Raw genomic sequence first — 26,250 nt, 5'->3', positions numbered from 1 at the left:
GTACATAGAGGCGTTCGAGCATCGCGAGGGCGTCTGCGTAGGAGGAGGCCCCGTCGAGTTGAACACAGATTCGATGGCTCACCCGTGCATGGAGGAGGCTCAGCTTCTGTTCGTCGGTGATGGAAGGCGTGGAGAAGGCTGCGAGATAGGCCATGAAACAGCGGAGCCAGTGCGAAAAAATTTATTTCACCTCTGCGGCCTGCGGATTGAGTTCCAGTCGGTCAGGTTTGAGGGCCGATTCCATAGTTGCGTTTAAGTTGATTAAATTGATGTGACCATCAATTCACTCGAGACATGAGTAGAAGTAAACCGTGGCTTTAATTAACTTAGAACAGTGCCTGCCTGCGACTGATCCAATACTGTGAACCGCCTACAGGTCGACTGCTCTTTATACATCCCTTCAAGGGGAGGAGCCATGGGTGGAGCCCATACATGCCCCAACATGTTCCCCTATGGATAATGCCATACAATGGCCCATAGGAGAAGCCCACAAGGGCAACAGCATAGCACAGATCAAATACAAGGGCAACAGCACAGATACAAATACACTGGTGGATTATTGGTATAATACATTCACCACAACCCCCACAATCCAAAAGAAGTGCTGGTTAGGTGGATTGGCCACACTAAGTTGCCCCTTAAATGGAAAAAAAATTATTGGGTACTCTAAATTTCTTTAAAAAATGGTGTGCCCTGTGCACCACAGCTGCATGAAGCTTAGCCTTTCGCAGGTGACGAGATCTGGGTTTTCTGGTAGGTTTCTAGTAAAGTTGGCTTCTGAACTGGGTAATACACTTGCTCCGAGAGAGAGAGAGAGAGAGAGACGGACCAGCTTTCAGACAGGTTTCCTCTGCTGAAAACATTCTTTTAATCTCTCTGAAGTGGTTGCAGCCTGGTCTGAAATAGCTCAACCATTGTGTATTTCCAAGATGTCTTGGGTTTGTCTACCTGTGGCAGCCATTGTTTCAATAGTCAGCACTCTGCCTTTTAATATCTCTTCCTTAGACAGTAAATCTCTGAATTATGGGAAATGTCTCTGTCTTCACACTTCCCTGATTTTTTAGTTTATCACCTTCACCTTGGAAATTAGCCTTGCATTTTTAAGTAGTTGGTTCAGTTGCATTTCAGTTGAATGTTGAACAATCATATTTTCACAAATAACATGGGTATAGACTTGTGACACCCATCGATCCAGAGATTCGAACATGCAGACGATCTCTTGATAAAATGGAAGATAGCTCGGGTGACTGCTGCAGCAGCACAGAATTGGAGGTATGGGCTAGGCTGCTCCACCTGCAGCAACAGTGGGCATCTCACACCTGATGACCAAATTCTTACCTGTAACAAAGAGGGAGCATCATTCCCACTGTCCCAGTATCTGCCTTAATTTGGCTAAATGTTCCTCTCAGTTTTTTGCTCATTCCCTCGACTCTCTGAATTAAATTGTGGCACATTCAGATACTCTGACCTGATGGTGAAGTGGACAAAGTGTCGGTTGGCCCAATACGCAAAGAACATGGGTTTGCTTTTGCCGCGATTTACTGTGTCTCCTGAGGCCAGTTAAGATTGGTTGCAGATATTCATCAGCCTTTGTACCGACAGCAAATCTGATCAAAAAACCGTAATGTCATCCTGTACGGGGAGGCTTAACCTTTAAGGCTTTGCTGCCTGGGATTGACACTCCTCATGCCCACATTCTTTCTGATTGATTTGACAAAAGGATCGCTACAAAACACAGATAAAACAGAGGTTAGAGAACAGCCTTGCCTGACTCCCAATTTCTTTATTCCCCCCCCACTTTCCCCCCCCCCACCATTGATTTAAGCTGTGCTACTGATGTTGAGCTCAGTTGACTAGACAACGGGTTCATGATGCAGAGCGATGTTAGCAGCGCGGGTTCAATCCTCGAACCAGCTGAGGTTGTTCATGAAGGCCCGCCTTCTTAACCTTTCCCCTCGCCTGAGGTATGGTGAACCTCAGGTTAAACCACCACCAGTCAGCTCTCCCCCCCAAAGGGGAAAGCAGCTTTTGGTCATCTGGGACTATGGTAACTTTACTTTTACTTTTCTTGCTACTGATGTTTATCTAATGCGGTTGGATCCAACTGCATATTCTCACCCCAAACACCATTTTGGAGCGCGAATCCATCACATGGGTGTGTGATATTATGTCAAAGGCTTTCTCCAATCCAGGCTGATGAGGCAGATGTCCACCCACATGTCAACTCTACCCACACTGATAGGAAAGATAGGATATGAAAGACTATGTGCAAGACCATCAGATTTTTCCATCAGGTACCGCATGGTCAGGATGGATTACAAACTCCAGAGCTGACTTGATCCAAATGGCAATGATCTTGGACAGAATTTTGTAGTCCTCATTAAGTATGAAATGGACTGCCAATGTCCAATTTTCACAGATTTTACTCTTCTGTTTGTAGATGAGGATAATCCATTCCTCATGGCTTCTGACATTCTGCTAGCCAGAAGCTTTCAGCAGACATGGCTGATCTAGTCCACAGAGCTGAATACAACTGAGCTAGTAAACCTTTGCTTTTAGGAATTTTACTTGTCCAGAGTTAGAGGTTTGTCAAAACTCCATGGTTTGCTGTCATCTAAGACCTCCACGATGAGGATAGGAAGAACTGGGAAGTCTGTGGACTTCACGTCGTACAATCTGACATCAAAGGATTTGCCGATCCTCAATATGTATGTCAAACTACAATGATGTTACCAAGCTGTCGTCTTCCTTCAGACAGCTGGTCACAGAGCGTTCTCTCTCTCTACCCTTTGGAAGAAGAAATTCAAACACATCTCAAACCGTTCCACAGAGTGGACTCTGGATTGGAAGATGACCTTGGTCGAGGCGCGAGCCCTACTGACTCTACACCTCTCTGGGTCCTCCTTGAATTGAGCCCCATTGACTGCAGCAGGAGCAGATTCTGCTTGCTTCTCTGGATTTGGGACATTCCTCCCCCTCCCCCCGCTCTAACTCCAAGTGGCCAAAGACGTACGCCTGCTTGATGTCAGTGGATCTTACCATGAATCCTCGGGTTACAAACAGAAAGTCTATCCTGGAATGGAAAGACATGTCCCGCACCACCCAGGTATAAGTATGCAGGCTTCTGAAAACAGCTTGACATTTCTTTCTGCTTCCATCGTGGTATCGACGTAGGTACCAACGACAGAGGTAGAACAAGTATAGAGGTTCTGCTGAAGGAATATGAGCATCTAGGCGCTGAATTGAAAAGTAGAACCAAATAATCCATAGATTGCTACCTGAGCCATGAGCTAATTGGCACAGGGGCAATAAGATTAAAGAGGTAAATGAGTATCTCAAAGGTTGGTGTAGGAGAAATGGGTTTGAATTCATGGGACACTGGCATCTGTTCCGATGGGATGGTCTTCATCTGAATCATGCAGGGACCAGAGTTCTGGTGAATCAATAACTAGGACTGTAGATAGGGTTTTATCTAAATAGTGGCGAGGGTTTAGTTGTCTGGAAAATTAGAAATCAAAGTTAAAGGAGAAGGTGGGAGTGCAGGTTAATAATGAGGACTTAAACTAGTTAAAGGGGGAGGAGAGCTTAGGAGAGGTGAGTAAAGTTTTCAGAACAAGTAATATAACAGAGTATGGAAAGTGGCAGCAATCTAACTTCAGGCACAGTCGATAAGGGGAAAACTATGCTGTCAGCGGAGGACAGAAGGTGTTGTACCTGAATGCGTGCAGTATACAAAACCAGGCAAATGAGCTTGTAGTGTACATTGAAATTGGCGGGTACAATGCTGTGGGCCACACAGAGAAGTGGCTGCAAGTAAATCCAAGGATATGTGTCCTATCGAAGGACAGGGAGGTGGGCAGAGGGGGAAGGGTTACTGTGTTCATAAGGAATAAAATTAAATCGATAGCGAGAAGCGGTATAGGGTTTGAAGGCAAACAATCTGTGTGGGTAGAGTTGAAGAACCACAAAGGAAAAAAAGACCCTGATGGGAGTTATGTACAGATCCCCTAGCAGTAGTCAGGATGCTGGGCAGAAAATAAATCAGGAGATCGAACAGGCATATAAGAAAGGCATTATTACAATAATCATGGTGGATTTCAATATGCAGGTGGACATAGAAAATCAGGTTGGTATCAGATCCCAACAAAATTAATGTATAGAATGTCCACGCGGTGGTGTTTTGGAGCAGCTTGTGGGAGAACCCACCAGGGAACAGGCAATTCTAGATTTGACTCTCACCATCGGGAACATTCTTTTTGATCCTGTTGGAATTTAGTAAGTTTCTATGAGATCCCTTCACTCTTCTGAACTCCAATGAATATAATCCTAATTGATTTAGTCTCTCATCCATAGTTCGCTGTTTTCTCTCTGACTCCCTTTTTGAATAGTGGGGTTCCATTCACTATTCTCCAACCTGTAGGAACCATTCCAGAGTGCATAGAATTTTGGAAAATGACCACCAATGGATCTACTATTTCTAAGGCCACTTTCTTAAATACTCTGAGATTCAGATTATCAGGCCCTGGAGATTTGTCCACTTTCAATCCCATTAATTTCCACAAACCATTTCTTTACTTATACTAATTTCCTTTAGCACCTCATTAAAACTTGTGCTTCTCAGAACAAGACAGACTTGATTAGGGAACTTGACATAGAGGAATTCTTAGGGGGCAGTGACCACAATATGATGTGATGTGGAGATGCCGTGTTGGATGCTGGCTGTGCTCCGAAAGCTAGTGATTCGAAACAAACCTGTTGGACTTTAACCTGGTGTTCTATGAATTGTTACTGTGCCCACAATATGATAGTATTTATCCAGCAGTTTGTGAGGGAGAAGCTGGAATCAGACATAACAGTATTTCAATTGAGCACAGGTGACTACAAAGACATGAGGGAGGAGCTAGCCAGAGTTGATTGGAAAAGGAGCCCAGCAGGGAATACAGTGGAACAACAATGGCAGGTGTTTTCGGGTTATTCGGGAGGGACAACAGAAATTTGTCACAAGGAGGATGAAACATGCTAAGGGTGGCGGTGGGGGAGGGGGGTGAGGCAACCATGGCTGACAAGGGAAGTCTTGGACAGCATAAAATCAAAAGAAAAAGCATATAATGTGGCAAGGATTAGTGGGAAGCCAGGGGATTGGGAAGCCTGTAAAAGCAAACAGAGGACAACTCAAAAACTAATAGAGGGAAGCCTCCAAAAGAAGATAAGTGCCCATGGTGTTCGGGGCAAGTTACTGGCATGGACAGAGGATTGGCTGATTGGCAGAAGGCAGAGAGTGGGGATAAATGGGTCTTTTTCAGATGGCAGCTGGTGACTCGTGGTGTTCCGCAGGGGTCAGTGTTGGGACGACAACTATTAATGATATGAATTAATGATCTGAAAGAAGGAACTGAGGGCATTATTGCTAGGTTTGCAGATGATGCCAAGATATTGCGCAGTGGTTGCACAGTGGTTAGCACTGTTGATTCATAGCGCAAGGGACCCGGGTTCGATTCCCGACTTGGGTCACTGTCTGTGTGGAGTCTGCACGTTCTCCTCATGTCTGCATGTGCTTCCTCCGGGCGTCCGGTTTCCTCTCACAAGTCCTGAAAGACGTGCTTGTTAGGTGAATTGGACATTATGAATTCTCCCTCAGTGTACCCGAACAGGGGCCGGAGTGTGGCGACTAGGGGATTTTCACAGTAATTTCATTGCAGTGTTAATGCCTATTAACACTATAAAGATTCTTATTACTGTATAAGAAGCGGGGAGGCTGCAGAAGGACTTGGACAGGCTAGGAGAATAAAACTGAGATGAGGAAGAATTTCGTCAGCCAGCGGGTGGTGAATCTGTGGAACGTATTGCCGCAGAAGGCTGTGCAGGCCAAGTTACTGAATGTCTTTAAGATGAGTGAGGGGATGCGTGGCGAAGGCAGGAGAATGGGGATAAGAAACATACAAGCCAAAATTGAATGTTGAGCAGACTTGATGGGCTGAATGGCCTAATTCTGCTCCTATATAATATGGTCTTATGGTATCCAGTTTCCTGTTGGCCGTCGCTCATCCATCAGTTGATGTCACAGACGGACTGATCTTGACATTGGCAGCAGCAGTGGGAGCATCCGATGGATGGTTAGTTGCTCAGTCTTTAAGAGTCACTCACACATTAATTAACCAGAGAGAGCATTTTTGTTCATTATGCCTGGAACGAGGTGGTGACTTCCCACTACTACCTTAACTTCAATGATGGTGAAATTGCCTACCCGCAGCAGAATACCCAGGCGAAATGGAACTTATTTCCTCCTGATCAGATCGATGGCCAGTGGGACCATTGCCTGTGGCTGTTGAGGTGCAACATCCCTCAGGAACAGCAGGTCAGTTTTCACATTGATCAGGTAACCCACGGTCAACGTATGTTGCATTATGACGTTAACACTACACAATTTAATATAGGCAATTTTTAATACCATTTAAAGATTTTAGATTACCAGTCTTTTTCTTCTTTGGTGCCTAACCTGCACACCTATGGACTGTTTTATGTCTCTCCTTTTCATGAATTGCCACTCCCCTTCTGCTGTTGCCTCTCCTTCTGTTAACTCTGCTAACTGGGCGGTATTGGCTTATGCTCTTGGAAAAGTCCCAGCAGAGGCTTATGATCAGTCACGATAGTGAAATGATGGCCATATACGTACTGGTGGAAGCGTTTCACCGCAAAGACCACCGGCAGGCCCCCCTCCTTGATCTGTGCGTACTTCTTTTCTGCTGCAGTCAATGTGCGGGAGGCGAAAGCTACCGGTCGCTCGGCACAGTTTTCCATCTTGTGGGACAGGACGGCCCCAATACCATGTGGGGATGCCTCACACGTGATGAGCAAAGGCTTTCCAGGATCGTAGTGGGTTAGTAACCCCGATGACAACAATTGCTATTTTACCTGCCGGAAAGTGGTTCCTTGCGGCTGACCCCAAACCCAGGTGTGATTCTTCTTTAGCAGAAGGCGCAACGGGGCCAGTATAGCTGCCAGATTGAGGAGGAACTTCCCATAATAATTTACGAGGCCGAGAAAAGAACGAAGATGAGAAGTGTCAATCGGGGCGGGGGCCTGTTGAATTGCGCGCACCTTCTCTGCGACGGGGTGCAAACCTTCATGGTCCACCCTATAACCCAGGTAGACCACTTCCTTCACCTGAAAGACGCACTTTGTACGCCGTAAACGGACTCCAGCCTCTGAGAAGTGTCTAAGGAGAGTCTCCAAATTTTCCAAATGTTCCTACTCCGACGTCCCTGTAATCAAAACGTCGTCTAAGTAGACAGCGACATGCGGTAAACCTCTCAAGATGCCCTCCATGACGCGTTGAAAGATAGCGCAGGCAGAAGATACACCAAAGGGCAACCCTGTATATCCATACAGGCCCCTGTGTATATTAATAGTTACATATGGCTGGGTCCAGCTCCAACTGTAGGTAGGCGTGACTCGTATCTAATTTCGTGAATGAGAGTCCGCCTGCAAGCTTCGCATAGAGATCTTCTATGCAGGGCATTGGATATCAGTCGAGCCGGGAAGCCGTATTCACTGTAAGTTTATAGTCGCCGCACAAGCGAACTGTGGCATCTGGCTTCATTCCAGGTACAATGGGCGCTGTCCAGTCAGCGAAACGGACGTGCCTGATAATACTCAAGGACTCCAAACGAGTGAGCTCCCCTTCTACCTTGTCAAGCAAGGCGTAAGGCACGGGCGCGCCTGGAAATAGCGCGGCGTGGCTCCTGGTTCAACCTGGATATGGGCTACGGCCCCTTGTATCTTCCACAAACCGGGCTGGAATACATTTGCGTACCATCCTACTACCTCCATCAGCCCTCCAAAACCTGTTTGAAGGATGTGCTGCCACTGCAGCTGCAAATGGCGCAACCAGTCCCGACCCAACAGGCTGAGCCTGTGGTCGCGCACCACGATAAGTGTGAAACGCCCCTCCTGGCATCCATAACCAATAGGAGTCATCGTTGTTCCAGCAATTTCCAATGGTTCTCCCGTATGGGTGGCCAACCTGGCCTGTGTAGTGGTTAATGTAAGGGCCTGTATACCCTGCTTGATGTGGTCGAATGTCCTCTGGGCGATCACGGAGACCGCTGCGCCAGTGTTCAACTCCATCTCAAGCGGGTGACCATTGACCTGTGCTGTCACCTCAATGGGGGCCACATGGTGAGCTGCCACACAATGCAGCTGCAGGCAGTCATCCTCCATCTCCACGTGCCCGGGAGTAGTCCCTGCAGGTTCATTTAAATGGAAGGTACGGCCTCTGGGCTGGCCCCAGCTTCTGTCGGAATACTATCTGAATGTAACACATCCGCTGTGCATACTGGTTCCAACTCTCCAGCGCAGCATCCAAGACATTCAAACGTCCATACAGAGGCATGGTGCAACAGAAAAAAAACTTCCAACCTGTATCCAACAAAAATCCAAGGAGGTGGCTTCAGCAGCATAGACAGCTATCCACTTTAACCCTCGTCACCAGTTTTGTGAGGGCCACGAAGAATCCAGCACGAGTTTGTCAAACAGAAAGAAAACTTTATTTACAATAACATATATAAATTATATATATATATATATATATTATATACAGCAGTAACTCCCTTGCTACTCACTCCTCTCTCTAGCTGATTCCATACTGGCCAGCTTTATTTATGCAGGGACCTGCTAATGATTTCTCCGCCCCCCTCATTGGGGAAGCTCATACTCCCTAAGGATTGTGGGATTGCCATTAGTCCCCAGCCAGTGGTAAGCAGGCAGGTTATAACATGTGCCTTGCCCTCACTCACTGTCTTGTGCACAAAGAGCCTTGGTGGACAGTGGGGCTTGAATCTCCTTTGAGGCAGATCTGCCTGTTGCTCTTGCTTTAATCACCTGTGCATAGGTAACACTGTGTTTTGGGCATGTCTTGTAAAGATGGCTGACTTCCCCGCAAAGGTTGCAGCATTTGCTCTCTTTACAATCCTTCGCAAAATGGCCTTCCTGCTTTTAGTTTTGACAGAAGGTTGCACCGCAGTTGGCAGCCACTTGTCCATTTGCCACAAGTGTGACACATTTTAGCACTCAGATAAAGATAAATTTCTTCAGCTAGAGGGCGATGAATCTGTGGAGTTCACTACCACAGAAAGTAGTTGAGGCCAAAATGTTGTGTAATTTCAAGGAGTTAGATATAACTCTGGGGGCTAAAGGAAAGAAGGGAACTGGGGGAAGGTGGGATCAGGGTATTGATGATCAGCCATGATTATAATGAATGGCGGAGTAGGCTCGAAGGGCCGAATGGCCTCTTCCTGCTTCTATTTTCTACGTATGTTTCTGTGTATTCAGGGCTGAATGGGTCCTTGACTTCTGTGCTGTTCCTCGTCAACTCAGTTTACCTGGTGAGGAATGAGAGCACATCCACCACAGGAATATGGGGGTTATACGTGTGAATGGTGACCATCTGGGCCAATTACAATGACAGAGTTAAATAGTGACTGCCCAGTGAGGATCAACAGCAGACCCTGGCTTCCTGAAAATCTTCAGACGTTTGACGCATCCAACGATGTTGAAATATCCACCGATGTGGATATCTTGAAAGCTGAAGACTCCCGTGGCTTCAAATCCAAAACAATTGAACAACACACACTTAACAAAATAGGTCTGGTTCATGTATGCCTTTGTCCGATGTTTTCATTGTCACCCTGATAGTATTAGGGATCTCTTGGTCTGGAATTCAACTACGGGATTCTCCGTCAGCGGGATCCTTCGCCCTGCCGGCAGTGCACCCATGCCCGCGCATTTCTCATGGCGTGGGGTGGCCCACAATAGGAAATCCCATTGGCCAGCTGCGGAAAGGGAGAATCCAGCTACCGGCGGGGGCGCGCCGTGCCGGAAAACGGGGCTGGCGGGATGGAGAATCCCGCTCCAGCTACTTGGAGCATCCGCTGCTGAAATTTTGAATCGTCATTTGAACACAGAAACACAGAATCTGGTATTCTGACCAATATGCAGCCCTCAGCTAACATGATTACAAACTGCTTATCTGGTCATTATAACATTGCTCTTCGTAAGAGATTGTTGTGCACAAATCGCCTGTTGTGTTCCCATGTTGTAGTGGTGACTTCACTTCAAAAGTAATACTTTTATAATTTAGAAGCAATATCATTACCAATCCCTTTGCCTGCATTCCATGACATCTTTATAATTTTATCTCTAACCCCGCCTCCGCTCACTAATCTATCCCTCACCTTCAATTATGCTCCACCTGCCCCTTCCTTTTTCAACAGCATAAATCACCATCACATTCCTACTTCTCTTCATTCCGAAGAAGAGTGATATTGGACTTGAAATAATAACTTTATTTCTCTCCCCACAGCTGCTGTCTGACCTGCTGAGCTTTTTCAGCACTTCATGTTTTTATTACATTTCAAAAATACTTTGGGTCGTCCTGTGATCCTTAAAGTCTTTTTCTTCTATTATACATAAAGAATACAGTAAGAAGTCTTGCAACACCAGGTTAAGGTCCAACAGGTTTGTTTCGAATAACTAGCTTTAGGAGCGCAGCTCCTTCCTCAGGTGAAATGAGGAAAGATTTCACCTGAGGAAGGAGCTGCGCTCTGAAAGCTAGTGATTCGAAACAAACCTGTTGGACTTTAACCTGGTGTTGTAAGACTTCTTACTGTGCCTACCCCAGTCCAGCACGGCATCTCCACATCATAGCTAACGTAAAGAATATTCAATGTTCAGTACTTTAAATAGTTTCATTTATTTGATACTTTCTTTGTCATCTCCAGTGCTGCACTTTTTTACCCAGACAGACACTGGGCGCAATACAATGGCGGGGTGGAGGGGTAGGTGGGTGGAGGGGGTGGGGATCGCCTAGGAGAGTGGGATACCGTTTTTCTCTCGCTACACTGGGGAATTCTGGCAAGCGGAGCCCCTCCGTGTACAAAAGGGGGCTATGTGCGGCCTCGGAAGCACATTCCCGCTGAGGCCCCTTGTACAACGTGAGTCGCGTTGTATGTGTTTGTCAGCATTGGGAAACACGTGGCTACACACACGCGCTATGGGACTTTCTTCCCATTTAGTTGAATCGAGTTAACTGTTCTTGTTAATTTTACTCGCATTTTATCAATTGATAGCCAAAATTAGAACAATGCTGTTTGCTCTGTAGCTGTGGAAGAACTGCACGTTGGCACAGTGGTTAGCACTGCTGCCTCGGAGCGCCACGATCTTGGGTGCCTGTCGGTGTGTTGTTTGCGTGTTCTGTCCGTGTCTGTGTGGGTTTCCTTCGGTTGCTCTGGTTTCCTCCCACAGTTCAAGTATGTGCAGGTTAGTTGGATTGGCCATGCTAAATTGCCCCTTAGTGTAGATGGGGTTATAGCATTGCAGGGGATAGGGTGGGGGCCTGGGTAAGGTGTTCTTTCAGAGGATCGGTATAGACTCATTGGGCTGAATGGCCTCCTTCTGCACTGTAGGGATTCTATGATCTAGCTAGTTTAAACTTTGCATCAAAGATGATGTTTCTAATTTGTGGACCATTATGTTTAGCAATTAATATTCTTCTTAATCAGCATTTGTGTTAACATTTAGTGATTATTTCAAGAAGGAATAGAAAGAAATTGCATTTATTATAGTTACTTTCAAGACCTCAAGATACCTTAGCCAATGAAATACTTTTAAAAGTGTATTACTTACTTTAATATAGAAAAGAGAGCAGCCAACACACAAGGTCCCTAAAACAGTAATGGGACAATGACTAGATCAATCGGTTTTGTGATGTTGGTTGGTGGATAGAAATTGGCCAGGACACTAGGGAGAAGTCAGCTGATTAACTTTAAAAGCACCATGAGATCTTTTACATCACCCGAAAGAGCAGAAGGGGTCTTCCGAAATACAACATCTTTGACTGTGCAGCAGTGCTCAGCACTGCATTTGAGTGCAAGCTCAGATTTTGCGCTAAGGTCTCTGGAGTCGGGTTTGAATCCACGACCTTTTGTTTCCAAGGTGAAAATGCAACGAACTGGACCATACCTGTCACTGAAACATATTTAAGGAGAAATAGGTGTAATTAATAGATAACAAAAATATATCTAGTAATTTGTATATTAAATTTAAAGTATAAACTATTATAAACCAATTTCATAACTTCGGTAATAAATGTAAATTGGGAAATACGCCCCTGATTTCCACACAATAAAATGGCGATATTGGAAGAATTATTTAAAATTAGTATTGTAAATCAACTTTGTTACTCTCAAAAAAGTGTACTTTTCGTGTTAATCTGGTTAGATTGTATGGCTTTTAATTGACATAATGCAGTATTGGCACTTTATTTCTTGCATTGTTTTTGCACAGGTGCTGCAGAGGCTGCTTCTACTTCATCTTCCTCGTCCTCCTCTTCCAGTTTTGTGAATGGTGCTACCAGCAAAAATCTTCCTGCAGTGCAAACAGTTGCTCCAATGCCAGAGGATTCTGCTGAAAACATGAGGTGAAATTCAGTCTTTGATTTCTATCCTCATGAATTCCAATTTTTTTGTGATACAACTTTACAAAGTGCAAAACTAGGATGACTGGAAGAAATATTTTTCAGTAAAATCAATGTCTTGAGTGTCATTGGGTTCTGCAGTCCAGGAAAATTGCAGGTTTAATCCCAGACTTTTCCAGACCTCAGTTAGGAGAGCAGCATGGCTTCTGTAGTTGATCCCATTATCCAAAAGTTAGGGAAAGGAAAATAAGAACAGTATTCCTTCTTCATATAAATGCATATTTTGGAGATTTCACAAAGGAGAACACAAATAACATACCAGATATGTTGGGGAGCACAGGATTTAGTGAGCGGGAGGAACTGAAGGAAATCCGTATTAGTAGAGAAATGGAGTTGGGGAAATTGATGCGATTGAAGGTTTAAAAATCCCAGAGTCTGATAATCTACATCCCAGAGTACTTAAGGGTGTGGCCCTAAAAATGCTGGATTCATTGGTAGTCATCTTCAAGATTCTTTAGACTCTGGAAGAGTTCCTACAGATTTAAATGTAGCTAATGTAACCCCAAAAAGGGAGGTAGAGGGAAAACAGGGATATATATTAATGGTTTAGATGAGTGAACTAAATGTAATATCTCAAAATGTGCAGATGACACAAAGCTGGGTGGTAGGGTGAGCTGTGAGAAGGACCAAGAGATGCTTTGGTGTGATTTGGATGTTCAGTGAGTGGGAAAGTATAAGATTATACATTTTGGCAGCAAAAACAGGAAGGTAGATTATTATCTGAATGGCTATAGATTGGGAGAGGGGAGCGTTCAATGAGACCTGGGTGACCTTGTACACCAGTCGCCGAAAGTAAGCATGCAGTGAAGAAGGCAGATGGTATGTTGGCCCTCATAGCGAGAGGCTGCTCTACCATTCAATGAAATCATGACTGATCTGATATGATAATCCTCATTCCATTTTTCAACCTCATCTACAAAAAGATTCCCTTAGTCATTCAAAATATATCTATCTCAGCCTTGAACGACCCATTCTTTACAGTCCTCTGCAGAAAACAATTCCCCAGATTCACTACCCTCAGAGAAGTTCCACCTCATCTCTGTCATAAGTAGATACCCCCTAACTCTGAGATTATTCTCTCTGGTCTTAGACCTCTCAGCATCTATCCTGTCAAGCCCCCTGAGAATCCTATATATCTCAGTAAGGTCACCTCTCATTCTTCTAAACTCCAATGAGTACAAACCCAATCTACTCAACCTCATAAGAAAATCCCTTCATACCCTGGATCAACCCAATTAACCTTCTCTGGACTATCTCCAATACCAGTATATCTTTCTTTAGATAAGGGACCAAAATTGTTCACAATATTGCAGGGAGTGTAACTAGTGCCTTGTATAGTTTTAGCAAGACTTCCCTATCTTTATACTCCATTCACTTAACCTGTCTATATCCCTCTGTTGGATCTTTGTGGCATCCTCACCACTTGCCTTCCACCTATTTTTGTGTCACCAGCAAACTTGGTAAGAATACATTCACTTCTCTCGTCCAAGTCATTAATATATATTGTGAATAATTGTGGCCCCAGCACTGATCCCTGTGGCACTCCACTAATTACAGGTCTCCATCCTGAAAATGCCCCTCTTATCCCAACTCTGTCTTCAATAAGTTAGCCAATTTATATGTGCTAATATACTGCCCCCAACACCTTGGACTCTTACTGTATTATGTAACCTTTTCTGCAGTACATTATTGAATGCATTTTGGAAATCCAAAAATATTGGGCGGGATTCTCCCACACTTGGCGCGATGGCCCGGCGCCAAGAATGTCGCGAACCATTCCGGCGTCGGGCCACCCGGACGTTGCGGAATCCTCCGTTGGAGGGGTTGGCGCACGCCAACTGGCGCTGAAGCGCCGCCGTGGTCCAGCGCATGTGCAAAACCACCGTCGTCTTTCCTGCACATGCGCAGGGAGGTTCTTCTCCGCGCCGGCCATGGCGGAGCCCTACAGAGGCCCGCGCGAAGGGAAAGAGTGCCCCCATGGGCACCGATTGCGGGCCAGGCCACTGTGCCCCCCCCCCCCCCCCCCCCCCCCGCCGGGGCTGGATTCCCCCCCCCACCCCCGAGGACCCCACTAGACAACCGACAAGCCAGGTCCCGCCGTGATGGATCATTTCACGCCAGCGGGATTGGCCGAAAATGGGCGGCCGCTCGGTCCATCGAGAATTGCTGGGAGGGGCCGCATAAACTCCGCCCCTGCCCGCAAACTGATGTCGAAGAATACGGCAGTCAGCGGCGGGGCGGGATTCACGCCACCCCTGGGGATTCTCTGACCCGTGGGGGGGGGGTCGAAGAATCCCGCCCATTACATCTACTTGTCCTCCTTTATTTTTCCTCTCAACCCCGCTGGTCACCTCTGCCACTCCAAAAAGTATCCATTTATTTCTACTGTGTTTCCAGTTTGCTGACCAATTCTCAATTCATGCTAATATATGACGCCTAATCCATGTGCTTTAATTCTGCACACTACACTCTTATGTGATATTTTATAGAATCATAGAATTTACAGTGAAGAAGGAGGCCATTTGGCCCATCGAGTCTGCACTAGCACTTGGAAAGAGCACCCTACTAAAGCCACACCTGCACCCTATCCCGTAATCCAATTACCCCACCGAAACATTTGGACACTAAGGGGCAATTTAGCATGGCCAATCCAGCTACCCTGCACACCTTTGGACTGTGGGAGGAAATCAGAGCACCCGGAGGAAACCCACGCAAAAGCTTTCTGATGTTACGATCTCAGTTGGTGTCATAACTGGATGGGAAGATCCCAGGATGGAACTCTGGCTCAAAAGACCATAAAAGTGCTACTAATTAGTTTTAACAACAAGAACAAAAACACTTATTACATGTGAAAATACTCCTTTATTCTCCCTTGTCTTAAGTATTACATTTAAATTATAGGAGTAACACTGATCATAAAGCACGTCTTAAACTACAGTGGTCTCATGATCACAAAACATTCCTTTTAACCCAAGTTACTGTGTGTGGATCTCTCCTCAGAATCCCCTTAGATGATTGTCACATGATAGTTTCCAAACTCCAGTCCCAAAAACATTTTAAAAATCTACTCTCATAATAATTCTTTCCCTTAACGATTTGCATTCCAAAATCCAGACCACGTTTTCTAAATAGCATTTTTCAACAAATCTTCCACACCACTTGTAATAACTAATCCAGGCCTTGATTTTACAACATCCCCTTTAGGATTTATTTGTCTTAACTGCTGTGCAAACTATTCACAATTTGTGTAACTCTCGAATCCCAGACTGTAGCAAAATGGCATCACCTTTGAACTCAACCCTTTGATAACTCTCCCTTGGATCCTTCTGAACAATAGCTTAATCTCTGATCTCTTATCTGCAGTCATCTTAAACATTCTTTCTGTCCCAATTCCCTGGTTATCTGGATTATATATTTTTCCACAGGAGGCTTGCATTTTTGCAACTCCATTATCCTCTCCAGATTCTCCTGGCAGGGTTGAAAGCTGTTCACTCCCCAGTGTCCTGTCTGCAACTGCTCTGCTTCCAGTTAAAACTAAAAACAAAGGCAATCCCTTTCCTGTGGAAAGTGGCCTCCTGTTGCTGAGCAACAATTTATTTCTATTTACTCTTCACACCGTAAACCACCATAAGCACAGTAGAATCATAGTGGGAATTTAACCCAACCTCCACACATATAAACACCTTTGTCCAGCATGAATCTGGCTATGTTTTCATCCTTCCAGGCACAGAAACATTAAATTAAACCTACTTAAAATTATACCTTATTTCTAATATTTACCAATACAAATATAAATCTCTTAAAACTACCTTTTCCCAACACTGGGAATCCAAATACATTGCATCCACTGGTTCTGCCTTATCTATTCTGCTTGTTATAGCCTCAAAAAAACTCCAATAAGCTTGTCAAACATGATTCTTCTTTCATGAATCCATATTGACTTTGTCTAATTCTGTTTATATTTTCTAAGTGGCCTGTTATCACATCTTTTATTGTTGACTTTAGCATTTTCTCCACTACTGATGCTAGGCTCAACATTTCAAATCATATCCAATGACCCTTGCTAAAAAGATGTTTGTGGTTACTAATGACTGCCAAATTGAGACGATCTTTGATTCCTCCCTCACACCACTCCAGAATTGCGTTACAGTTAATCAGCAGAATTCATTGCCTAGACTGAGAGATGAAGAATGACCACTTGAGACAAGTACTGGAAGGTTGTGAGTTCACATGGGAGGCAACATTTTCAGTAGAAGAGGGAAAACAAAATAAAAAAGAAAACTTTAGGGTTTGTTCTTGTGCTTATGTGTTTATGATAAACACCAATAATTTTCAATCTTGAGATATTCAAATTATACTGTAGTATACAATATTGTGAACTCTGATTCAAGGCGAATGTTTCAGGCAAAATCAAAATAGTTCAAACCAACAAGAACATTTCAAATCCCGGTTCAGAACCTATGTAGTACACATTTAAGTGGATTAACTTAGAGTGATGAGAATGCAGAACTCATTATTTGAGCTGAATTGCATAGATGCATTTAAAGGGAAGCTAGATAAGTAGATAAGAGAGAAAGGAATAGCGTATGTTGATGGAGTGTAATGAAGTAAGGTGGCAGAATGTTCACGAACACTGACATGGATCTATTGAACAAGGTGGCCTGTTTCTGTGTTATAACATTCAATGTAATTCTGTGACATTATGCAATTTTATGAGCATTTTTTTCTATTTCAAAACAGCATCACAGCAAAACTTGAACGAGCCCTAGAAAAGGTTGCTCCACTGTTACGTGAGATCTTTGTGGATTTTGCTCCATTTCTTTCAAGAACTCTGTTGGGCAGCCATGGCCAAGAATTGTTGATCGAAGGTACAGGTGCTGTATAGTTAACTTTTATCTACATGGCGTCTATGTAACCTTTCTAAGAAATAGTTGATAGGATGGTTGCTGAGTTTTGCATTTTACATTGATGGTGGAGAGAATCAGGTACTGGAAAAATTCTGTCCTTTTAGGATGAAAATGTGGCCATTTACTTTTAAAATAAAGCTACATTTTGTTTCTTCAGTTGAGGCAGTAGATTGTATTTTACCTTTTCATCTCAAGACTTTTGCACCTTCACACACTCAAAATATTTTGCACCTAATTCTAGATATTTAAAGTTTCAATGGAATATTCTTTTAATCGAAATAATATCTCAGAATTTTGATTGATTTCTTTCTTGAGTTATACTTTTTAAATTAAATGTGCCCTTTGAATCCTCACTATTTGTGAAATTCTGGTGTTAGACATAATGAAAGTCATTTAAAAAACTAATTAAAATACTTCATTCAGCCCAAAAAAAGTGTGCTGAAAAATAAAATCTACACAATTTACTGAAAACCCAAAACCCTGATCCTCTATTGTACAGTTCCATTCAAGCCATTTTCTCCACAGACATGTTCAAACTCCTCAGAGTGATCATTTTGTTGACAAATGCAAGGATGAAGGAAAGAGACCTAGTTTTGAGTATGAAATAGAACATGCCAAAATGTGTCGATAACTTCTTACTCATGCATTGTAGCAACATTGAAATCCCTCCCGAACAGTACTGGGAGTTTACCTCCATCATGGGGGACGATAGCGGTTCAACAAGGTGGCTCATCACCATCTTCTCAAGGGCAATTAGGATGGGCAACAAATACTGGCCTAGCTAATGACACCCACATCCTGTAAAAGAATGAAAAACCTAATTTTAACATAGTAATACATTTCTTTGTGTTGCGGTTTATTCATGATTGGATGTCAGATAGTTTGACACTAAGGTAATGGAGCGAGAGGGTGGAGAGTTGGCATGGAGTGCATTTAGCAGGTAACCTCATGATTATCAATGCTGGGATTGCTTCTAGAAAAGGAGATGACCAAAGAAGGATTCTTGGGTTCACCACAAGTAACAGTGTTGGTGTTAGCCAAGTTCCGCACACATGAGTACGGCCTCAACCAGGACCTTGGACTCATGTTGTAATTTCATTCACCCCCACCATCTGGCCTGGGTTTGCAAAATCCTACCAACTGTCCTGGCTTGAGACAATTCACACCTCCTTTAACCTGGATTATCCCTCTCTCCAGTTTGCTCTGTCTGGACCTGTAGACTTAATTACCTGCAAAGACTTGCATTCAAAGTATCGTATTGCATCTTTGACTTTGTCTATATATATATTTCTGGAACCTACCTCTTCATTCACCTGAGCAAGGAGCAGTGCTCTGAAAGCTAGTGATTTGAAACAAACCTGTTGGACTTTAACCTGGTGTTCTAAGACTACTGTGCCCACCCCAGTCCACATCAGTGTTGGTGTGGTAAGAGAAGCCTTTTCTGGAGATGTTTTGATTACAAATTGATAAGTAAAAGCACAGCTGTGTGAGAACTGTACTGCCAAGTTGGACAGTGGAGCAGAAGCACCTTTTCAAAGGCCTCCAAAGGAGATGAGGAAGGAAAATTAACCATGGTCACTGGAATGGAAAATGTTGATGGTTTTGATCATAGCTTTTTAGGTTCAAATAATGTAAAGACTAATAATACATATTTCATCAAGAGGTAAGAGAGTAGCCAAGGACGATGAGGGCCCATGAAAGGCCAGATGCAAGTGACAGTGGAATGAGCAAAACTAATCAACCTGTGCAATTGCGTTTTTAAGCTTGAACCCGATCCATCTAGTCCTTCAGAAGAGTCTTCAACTGGGGCCCAATCTGCCTGCTCTGGCAGATGTAGAGATCCTGTAGTACTAATTCAAATATTTTATGATGGAATATTCTCCACTTTTCTGGATGAGTGCAGCTCCAACAACACTAAAGAAGCTCTAAACGATCCAGGACAAAGCAGCCCGCTTAATTGGTACCCTAAACTCTCTCCACCACCCTCGCACTGTATCAGCAGTGTGTACCATCTGCAAGATGCACTGCAGGAACTCACCAAGGCTCTTCAGATAGCACCTTCCAGCACCCACGACCAACTACCATTCTCGAAGGCCAAGGGCAGCTGAGAACAGCAGATACATGGGAGCATCACTACCTGGAACCGCTCGTCCTAGTCACTCACCATTCTGACTTGAAAAATATTATTTTGTTCCTTCACTGTTGCTGGGCCAAAATCCTCCTAAGCAGCACTGTGGGTATACCTACACCACATTGATTGCTGTGGTTCAATAAGACAGATCGCTACATTCTGGAGGGCAATTAGGAATGGGCAAGTAGTGCTGGCCTAACCAGCAACACCCACATCACTCAAATGAGCACAAACAAAAAGATTTCAACAAAGAGCTAGAGAGTTATTCCTGGTATCCGAATGAACATTTATCCCCGCAATACAACGATGACTATACTAAATTGCCCCTTAATTAGAAAAAAAGAATTGGGTACTCTAAATTTATAGAAGAAGAAAAAAGAAAATAAAAAGAATGGACACACAATAAACCAGCCCAACAAAGCTGGACAATAGATTAAAATTATGATAATATGGCAAACTGTTTCAAATACTATTCAGTGGTTGAAAAGGGAGAATTATTTTAACAGTGCATGTTGTTTAAATTTATCCGCTGTGGTATCTGTGCTGCGAATGAGGGTGGCAAAACAGATTAAGGGATTTGAACATTTTTGGGAGAGCTGGGGTCAGAGGCTGCATTGTTGGAAATCTGAAATTGCATATATATGCTGATGGCACCCAGCTTTGCATCACCACTCGGTTGGATTCTCCGATTGGCGACTCCGAAATCGCATTCAGCAATTGGCCGGAGAATTGTTTTGATGCCGAAATTAGGGGTGGCGCCGTTTTTCACATGCTCCGCCCCCTCCAAAACGGTGTCATCGCCGAGTACGTCACACGCCGTTGGGACAGCCTCAGGACGTCACCTGAAGGCCCTCTCCATATGCTCCACACCCCATGGGCTGACTTCCTGACGGCGTGGATCACTTGTAGTCTGAGGTTTCGTAAAACTGGCTGCGGGGGACTAGTGGAGGATGGTCCGGGGGTGGGGGGCAAGGGGGGTTACAGGGGGGCACTATCTGGCGCGGCCGGCGCCATCTTGTACAGTGCGACCGCCGCAGGTCTCCGCCGTGCGCATACATGGTCTTGGACCCGGAAGTTCTCCGTCCGTATCTGCAAGTAAAGCCGGGGGCTTTACGTGGTGCGGCTGCTAGCTTCCCACTGGGCGGAGCATTGGTGCGTGGGAGGCTGAATCTTTGGTCGTAAGACTAGACACGTGCTCCAGACATAGCCTCAAAATCGGAGTATCCAGCCCACTGTCTCTCTCAACTCTTCCACTATTGCTAAATTATCAAATTGCTTGTCTGATCTCCAGTACTGAATGACTAGAAATCTCCTCCAATTAAACCAAAGCCATTATGTTCATACCCTGCGGCAAACCTCATCCCTATCTCCAGAGTCCAGCCCCCACTCTGGCAACTGTCTGAGGTTTAACCAGACTGTTTGCAACCTCTGAGCTTCTGCCACGTATCTGCTCCAACACTAAGACTGTCTATTTCCATACATTTAACATGCAGGACTCTGCCCACCTCACCTCAATGCTGCTTAAACCCCTCATCCAAATACACTTCTGGACAGATCCCCAAGGTATACCATCTGTAAGCCAGGGTCATCCAAATCTCCGCAGCCCATGTACTTATTCACACTTAGTCCTGTTTACCCATCACCTCTGTGCCCGCTGACCAGTTGAGAAATGCCTCGGTTTTCAAAACTCTTTTTAATCCCGCCATGGCTTTGCCACTTGCTGCATCTTTAATCCCCTCCAATGCACAATGCTCTGAGATATCTGTCCTCATCTTATTGTGGCTTCTTGAGCATCCCCAATTTTAATTGTTTCAACATGGAAATTGTATCATAATGGTGATATTACTGAACCAATAATTCAGAGGCCTGGACTAATGTTACAGAGATATGAGTTAAAATCCCACCACAACATCCAGGGGATATAAATTCGATGAATTAAATAATCTGGAACAAAAAAAATCTAGTTTCAGTAATGCTGAAAATGAATCTACACTGAATTATTGTGCAGAAATACATCAGGTTCATTGATGTCCTTATCATCCTCATCCTGATGTGCCCACAGACTTGAGCAATGACTCTTAAATGCCCTCTGAAGTGGTCTATTAAGCAACTTAGTTGTATTAAAGCAATAAAGAAAATAGTAGAATAAAATAATGAATTTTATTACGGACCAGAGTTCACCTGACCCACAACCTTTGATAGATTTTGGTTATGGGGAACACAAGAGCCCACTCTACAGGTGTGATACAACAGAGATCTAAAGTACTTTTGAAACAAAACAATATTTATTATATGAATTCAGTTAACATTTTATAAACACACAGTAAACATCTTAGCAACCATCAACTCAAATACTTCCCCCAAAGAATACAGTACTCTGTAACTAACCCTTAATCTTTCCTAGCAACATCCATAAGACAAATACCCTCTTTAACAAAGACAGCAGATTTAAATTATCTACTGAGAGCAGTTATCACTTTTGATAAGTGATCTAAAAAGCCATTCTTTTCATGCAGAGAGAGATCAAAATTACACCTTGTTTGGCTGGATGCAGCTCCAAATCTGAAAACGATACTGAGCACACACTGTAGGTGCCAGCACAAAAACGAAAGTAAAAGCAGAAAGACAGCTCAGCTCCACCCACACTCTGACATTACTGCAGCTATTTAATAAACACCCATTTCTTAAAGATACCTCCACTACAGCTATTTGATAAACTCCCATTCTTAAAGATACTCTCACATGACAATTGGACAAAGACACGCCTTTAAAACCCTCCTCACTAATATCTGGGAACTTTTGTTAAAATTAGGTAATAAATAGGGCCATATTCACAAGAAGCATATCTTACAACCAATATTCCAAACAACTCCATCACTATCTCTGGGTGTGGCCTAACTCACCAGTGGTGGCAGCACAGTGATTGAGTCGGGAATGGTTCCACATCTTAAGGCAAGATGTCAGGTCAGGTAATCTCCTAAATCATAGAATCACAGAATCCCAACAGTGCCGAAGGAGGCCATTTGGTCCATCGAGCCTGCACCGACCCTCTGAAAAAGCACCCTAACCTTGGCCCAATCCCCCTTCCTATCCCTGTAACCCCACCGAGGGACAATGTAGCATACCCAATCCGCCCTTACTGGGAGGATAGATGTGATCAGGCCCTGAGTTGGGCCTGTTTTTAACCCCGGCTTAACGAACCCCAGGGGTTGGCCTCCACCCCCTTCCTAGGGAACTCATATTCCATGAGTCCTACAGGGAGATCAATGAGTGTTTCCCTATGGTCCTCATGGGGGGTTATAATACCCATTACCACCCCCCAACCCCGGGTCTGAAAGACCCCTTTCAGCTGCCATTGGTGGAAGAAGCCTTCTGTGCCGCTTAGCCCACGCTGAGCATCCACTTGCAGTGGATCTGGACTGGGTGGCGTAATTACGGTCACTGCATGCCACTTCCTGACTGACTGCAGAAGGGGAACCATAGGGGCCTCGGTGCAGGACACACTGTTGTCTGCCGGTGTAGATACCTCCGTGTTCTTATCGGAACCCGATTCGTAGTACTCTTGCTGGGCCGACATGACAACCAGGATGGCTGGACCCTCAACCCAAGTTGCGGCTTATGCTGAAGCGACAGCAATACTACTGCCAGTGGAACGCGCAATAGGCGACCTCATGCCTGATAAAATGGTCCACATGCTTCTTAAGGGTCTTCCTTTGGACCCCAATCTGATACAAGACCAGACCAATCTGGGTCCAGCACCATTCCGTGGAGCAGCAGCGTGCCACTGCCAAACTTCCTTACATAAGCGGTGTCCCTGGCACGAAACGTTCCCAGAACTGGAGTGATTCTTCTGCGACCCATGATGCCGCTCGACCATTGCCCCAAGGATTGGAAGGGTAAGACCCTTGAGTTTGGAGTTGTCATCCCATCAAGAGTTCAGCCGGAGCAATCCCAGTGGTTACATGCGGTGTTGTACGGTAATTGAATAAGAAGCACACCAACAGTGTGTCTATAGACCCAGTTGACAGCTTTTTCAAACCTCTTTTAAAAGTTTGGACCATCCTCACTGCCAGTCCATTCGAGGAAGGATGATATAGCACCGTATAGATGTGCTGAATGCTATCGCGCCGCATAAAAATGACAAAACTCCTCACTGATGAAAGGAGTTCCATTTTCCGGCACTAAGTTGATAACCAGCGCTTCCAGAAGTCCGTTAGTACAAAAAGGTCCCCTGACCTTCTCAATAATAGCCCTGGAAGACATTCTGAAGACTTCCAGCCATTTGGAGTGGATGCCCACAATTATTAAAAACATGGAGCCCATGAATGGCCCAGCAAAATCCAGGTGGAGGAGAATCCGTGGACGACTCGGCCATTCCCGCGGGTGGAGAGATGCTGACGAGGGTAGATTCTGCAATTCCCAGCATGCTAGGCTGTTTTGTACCATTCGCTCGATTTTTGCACCAAACATAGCTTCGTGCCAACATTTTCATTTAGGAAGCCCCCGATGGTCAGCGTGCAAATCCTGCAACAGGGCTTCCTGTCCCTGAGGAGAATTGAGCACCTGAGCATACCACAATATCAGTCCATCCTCCAAGCTCAGCTCGGAGAACATTTGAGCAAAGAATTCACAGAGACGGTGAAAAGCCTTTTTACCGCCGTTGAGGAAGGAAGGCGAATGTTCGCCAATGGCGGGTCGCTCTGTACGTACTTACTTGAGCAACCGTCACCAATAAGGTATCAATAAAATTGAAGGCCACAATCACCTCATCCACCACACATGAGGACATGGTGCTCACAGGCAACTGACAACATGCGTCTGCATGGGCGATCCTGGTACCCGAATAGTGTTGAAAAGTATATTCGTAAGCGGCAAGCAGGAGTTCCCACCACTGGTTCCTAGCTGACTGCTGACGCAATAGGCGGGGTGCTCGTGTCCTCCTGGAATAGGCCAAGCAACGGATTGTGGTCCGATATGAGAACAAAATGCCAACCATACACATATCGATGGAATTTTTTAATTCCAAAGATAACCATGCGGCATCCGCCAAGGTTCTTGAGGCAAATGCAATGGGGCAACGCAATGGGGCATTCAGTTCTGTCACTCCACACGTGGTCCAGCACTGCCCCGATGCCATAAGGGGAAGCATCGCACTTTAAAATTAGGGTCTCGTCGAGTCATAGTGCGTCAAGAGTTGTTTGGAGGATAAGCGCCTCTTTATGACTGCAAATGCCTCATCCTCAGACGCACCCCAGCACCATTTCTGATCATTCCGTAACAACACGTGCAACGGGAGCCAATAGAGAGGCCAGGTTTGCAATAAGCTTGCGGTGATATGTAAAAGGACCGGGTTCAGTGTCGTTCCGCGAGGTGGGGGCCCCATTTCTAGTCCGGACTTTGTCCTCGATGAGGTGCAACCCCTCAGTAACCCCACAGTATCCGAGGTTGATCATGGCCTTAACACGGAAAACGCATTTGCTTTGTTTTAGTCGGGCGCCCACATGGGCAAAGCAGCGGAGTATCGCCTGGAGATTTTCCATGTGCTCCTACTCTGTGGAACCAGTGGTAAGAACGTCAATGAAGTAGACAGCCGCCAGCACAGTTGCACAGTGGTTTGCACGGCGGCCTCATGGCTCCGAGGTCTCAGGTTCAATTCTGGCTCTGGGTCACTGTCCATGTGAAGTTTGCACATTCTCCCCGTGTTTGTGTGGGTTTCGCCCCCACAACACAAAATAAGATGCGCAGGGTGGGTGGATTGGCTACGCAAAATGGCCCTTAATTGGAAAAATATGAATTGGGTATTCTAAATTTATTTTTAAAAAACTAAGTTTTGCCACTTTTGGCAAGCCCTGTAAAATGTTCTCCATCACTCTCCAAAATATCGCTGGGACCAACATAACTCCAAATGGAAGACGGGTGTATTCAAACAATCTGCAATGTGTATTTATCATGGCAAACCTTCGAAACTCCGGGTCAAGCTCCTCCTGTAGGTACAAGTGGTTCATATCGAGCTTTGTAAACAAAAAGCTACTGGCCAGCCGAGTACATAAATCTTCAATCCGGGGCATCAGGTAGCAATCCAATTGCGAAAACCCTGTTTATAGTAAGCTTGAAGTTCCCACACAGCCGCACAGTTTATCAGACTTCCTCACTGGCAGCACTGGCACAGTCCATTATGCAAAGTGTGGGATGACTCCCAGATCTTGCAACCATTGTAGTTCTGAGTCCAGCTTAGGAGGTTGCACATACGGAACTGGCCTCACCCGGAAGTACTGGGGCTGAGCAGAAGGATTGACATAGATATGGGCTCTGGTACCCTTAATCCTGCTCAGGCCTTCCTGAAAATCCTCTAGATATTTATTCAACATGTCATTGAGGTTGCTGAAGCCCACTTGAAAGATTTGCTGCCAATTGACTCGAAGGACCGGCAACCAGTCTCTGCCTAGTAAATCTGGATTTGACCACGTACAGACACTAGGGTTAGGCGGACTGCCGGTGGTCCATACACCGCTGGTGTCATGATGGTCCCCATAATTCTTAACGATTCCTCCATATAGGTGGCCAGTCGAGCCTTAGTACCCCAAGATCAGCGGTATGATTCCCACACACAACCGTTGGAAAGTGCAGAGGTCCACAATGGAGACTGCAGCCCCTGTATTTATTTCCATTGGTACTGGGCA

General features: G+C 44.9%; 1 protein-coding gene across 8 annotated transcripts in view; it reads left to right on the top strand.

The window, feature by feature from the left end:
- Positions 1-26,250, top strand: part of nbeaa (neurobeachin a) — a 1,044,979-nt gene that overhangs the window by 475,109 nt on the left and 543,620 nt on the right. For 5 of the 8 annotated variants that reach the window (XM_038817846.1, XM_038817849.1, XM_038817847.1 and 2 more), the window contains exons 33-34: positions 12,343-12,475; positions 17,273-17,406. In XM_038817846.1, coding sequence (XP_038673774.1) covers positions 12,343-12,475; positions 17,273-17,406 — 267 coding nt within the window. The remainder of the gene's footprint in view (positions 1-12,342; positions 12,476-17,272; positions 17,407-26,250) is intronic. The other 3 variants (XM_038817850.1, XM_038817848.1, XM_038817844.1) reach the window with 1 other exon arrangement.

The sequence above is a fragment of the Scyliorhinus canicula genome, chromosome 14 (genome assembly GCF_902713615.1).
Source record: "Scyliorhinus canicula chromosome 14, sScyCan1.1, whole genome shotgun sequence".
Lineage (NCBI taxonomy): Eukaryota > Metazoa > Chordata > Chondrichthyes > Carcharhiniformes > Scyliorhinidae > Scyliorhinus > Scyliorhinus canicula.
This window is presented reverse-complemented; position numbering and strand designations above follow the sequence as displayed.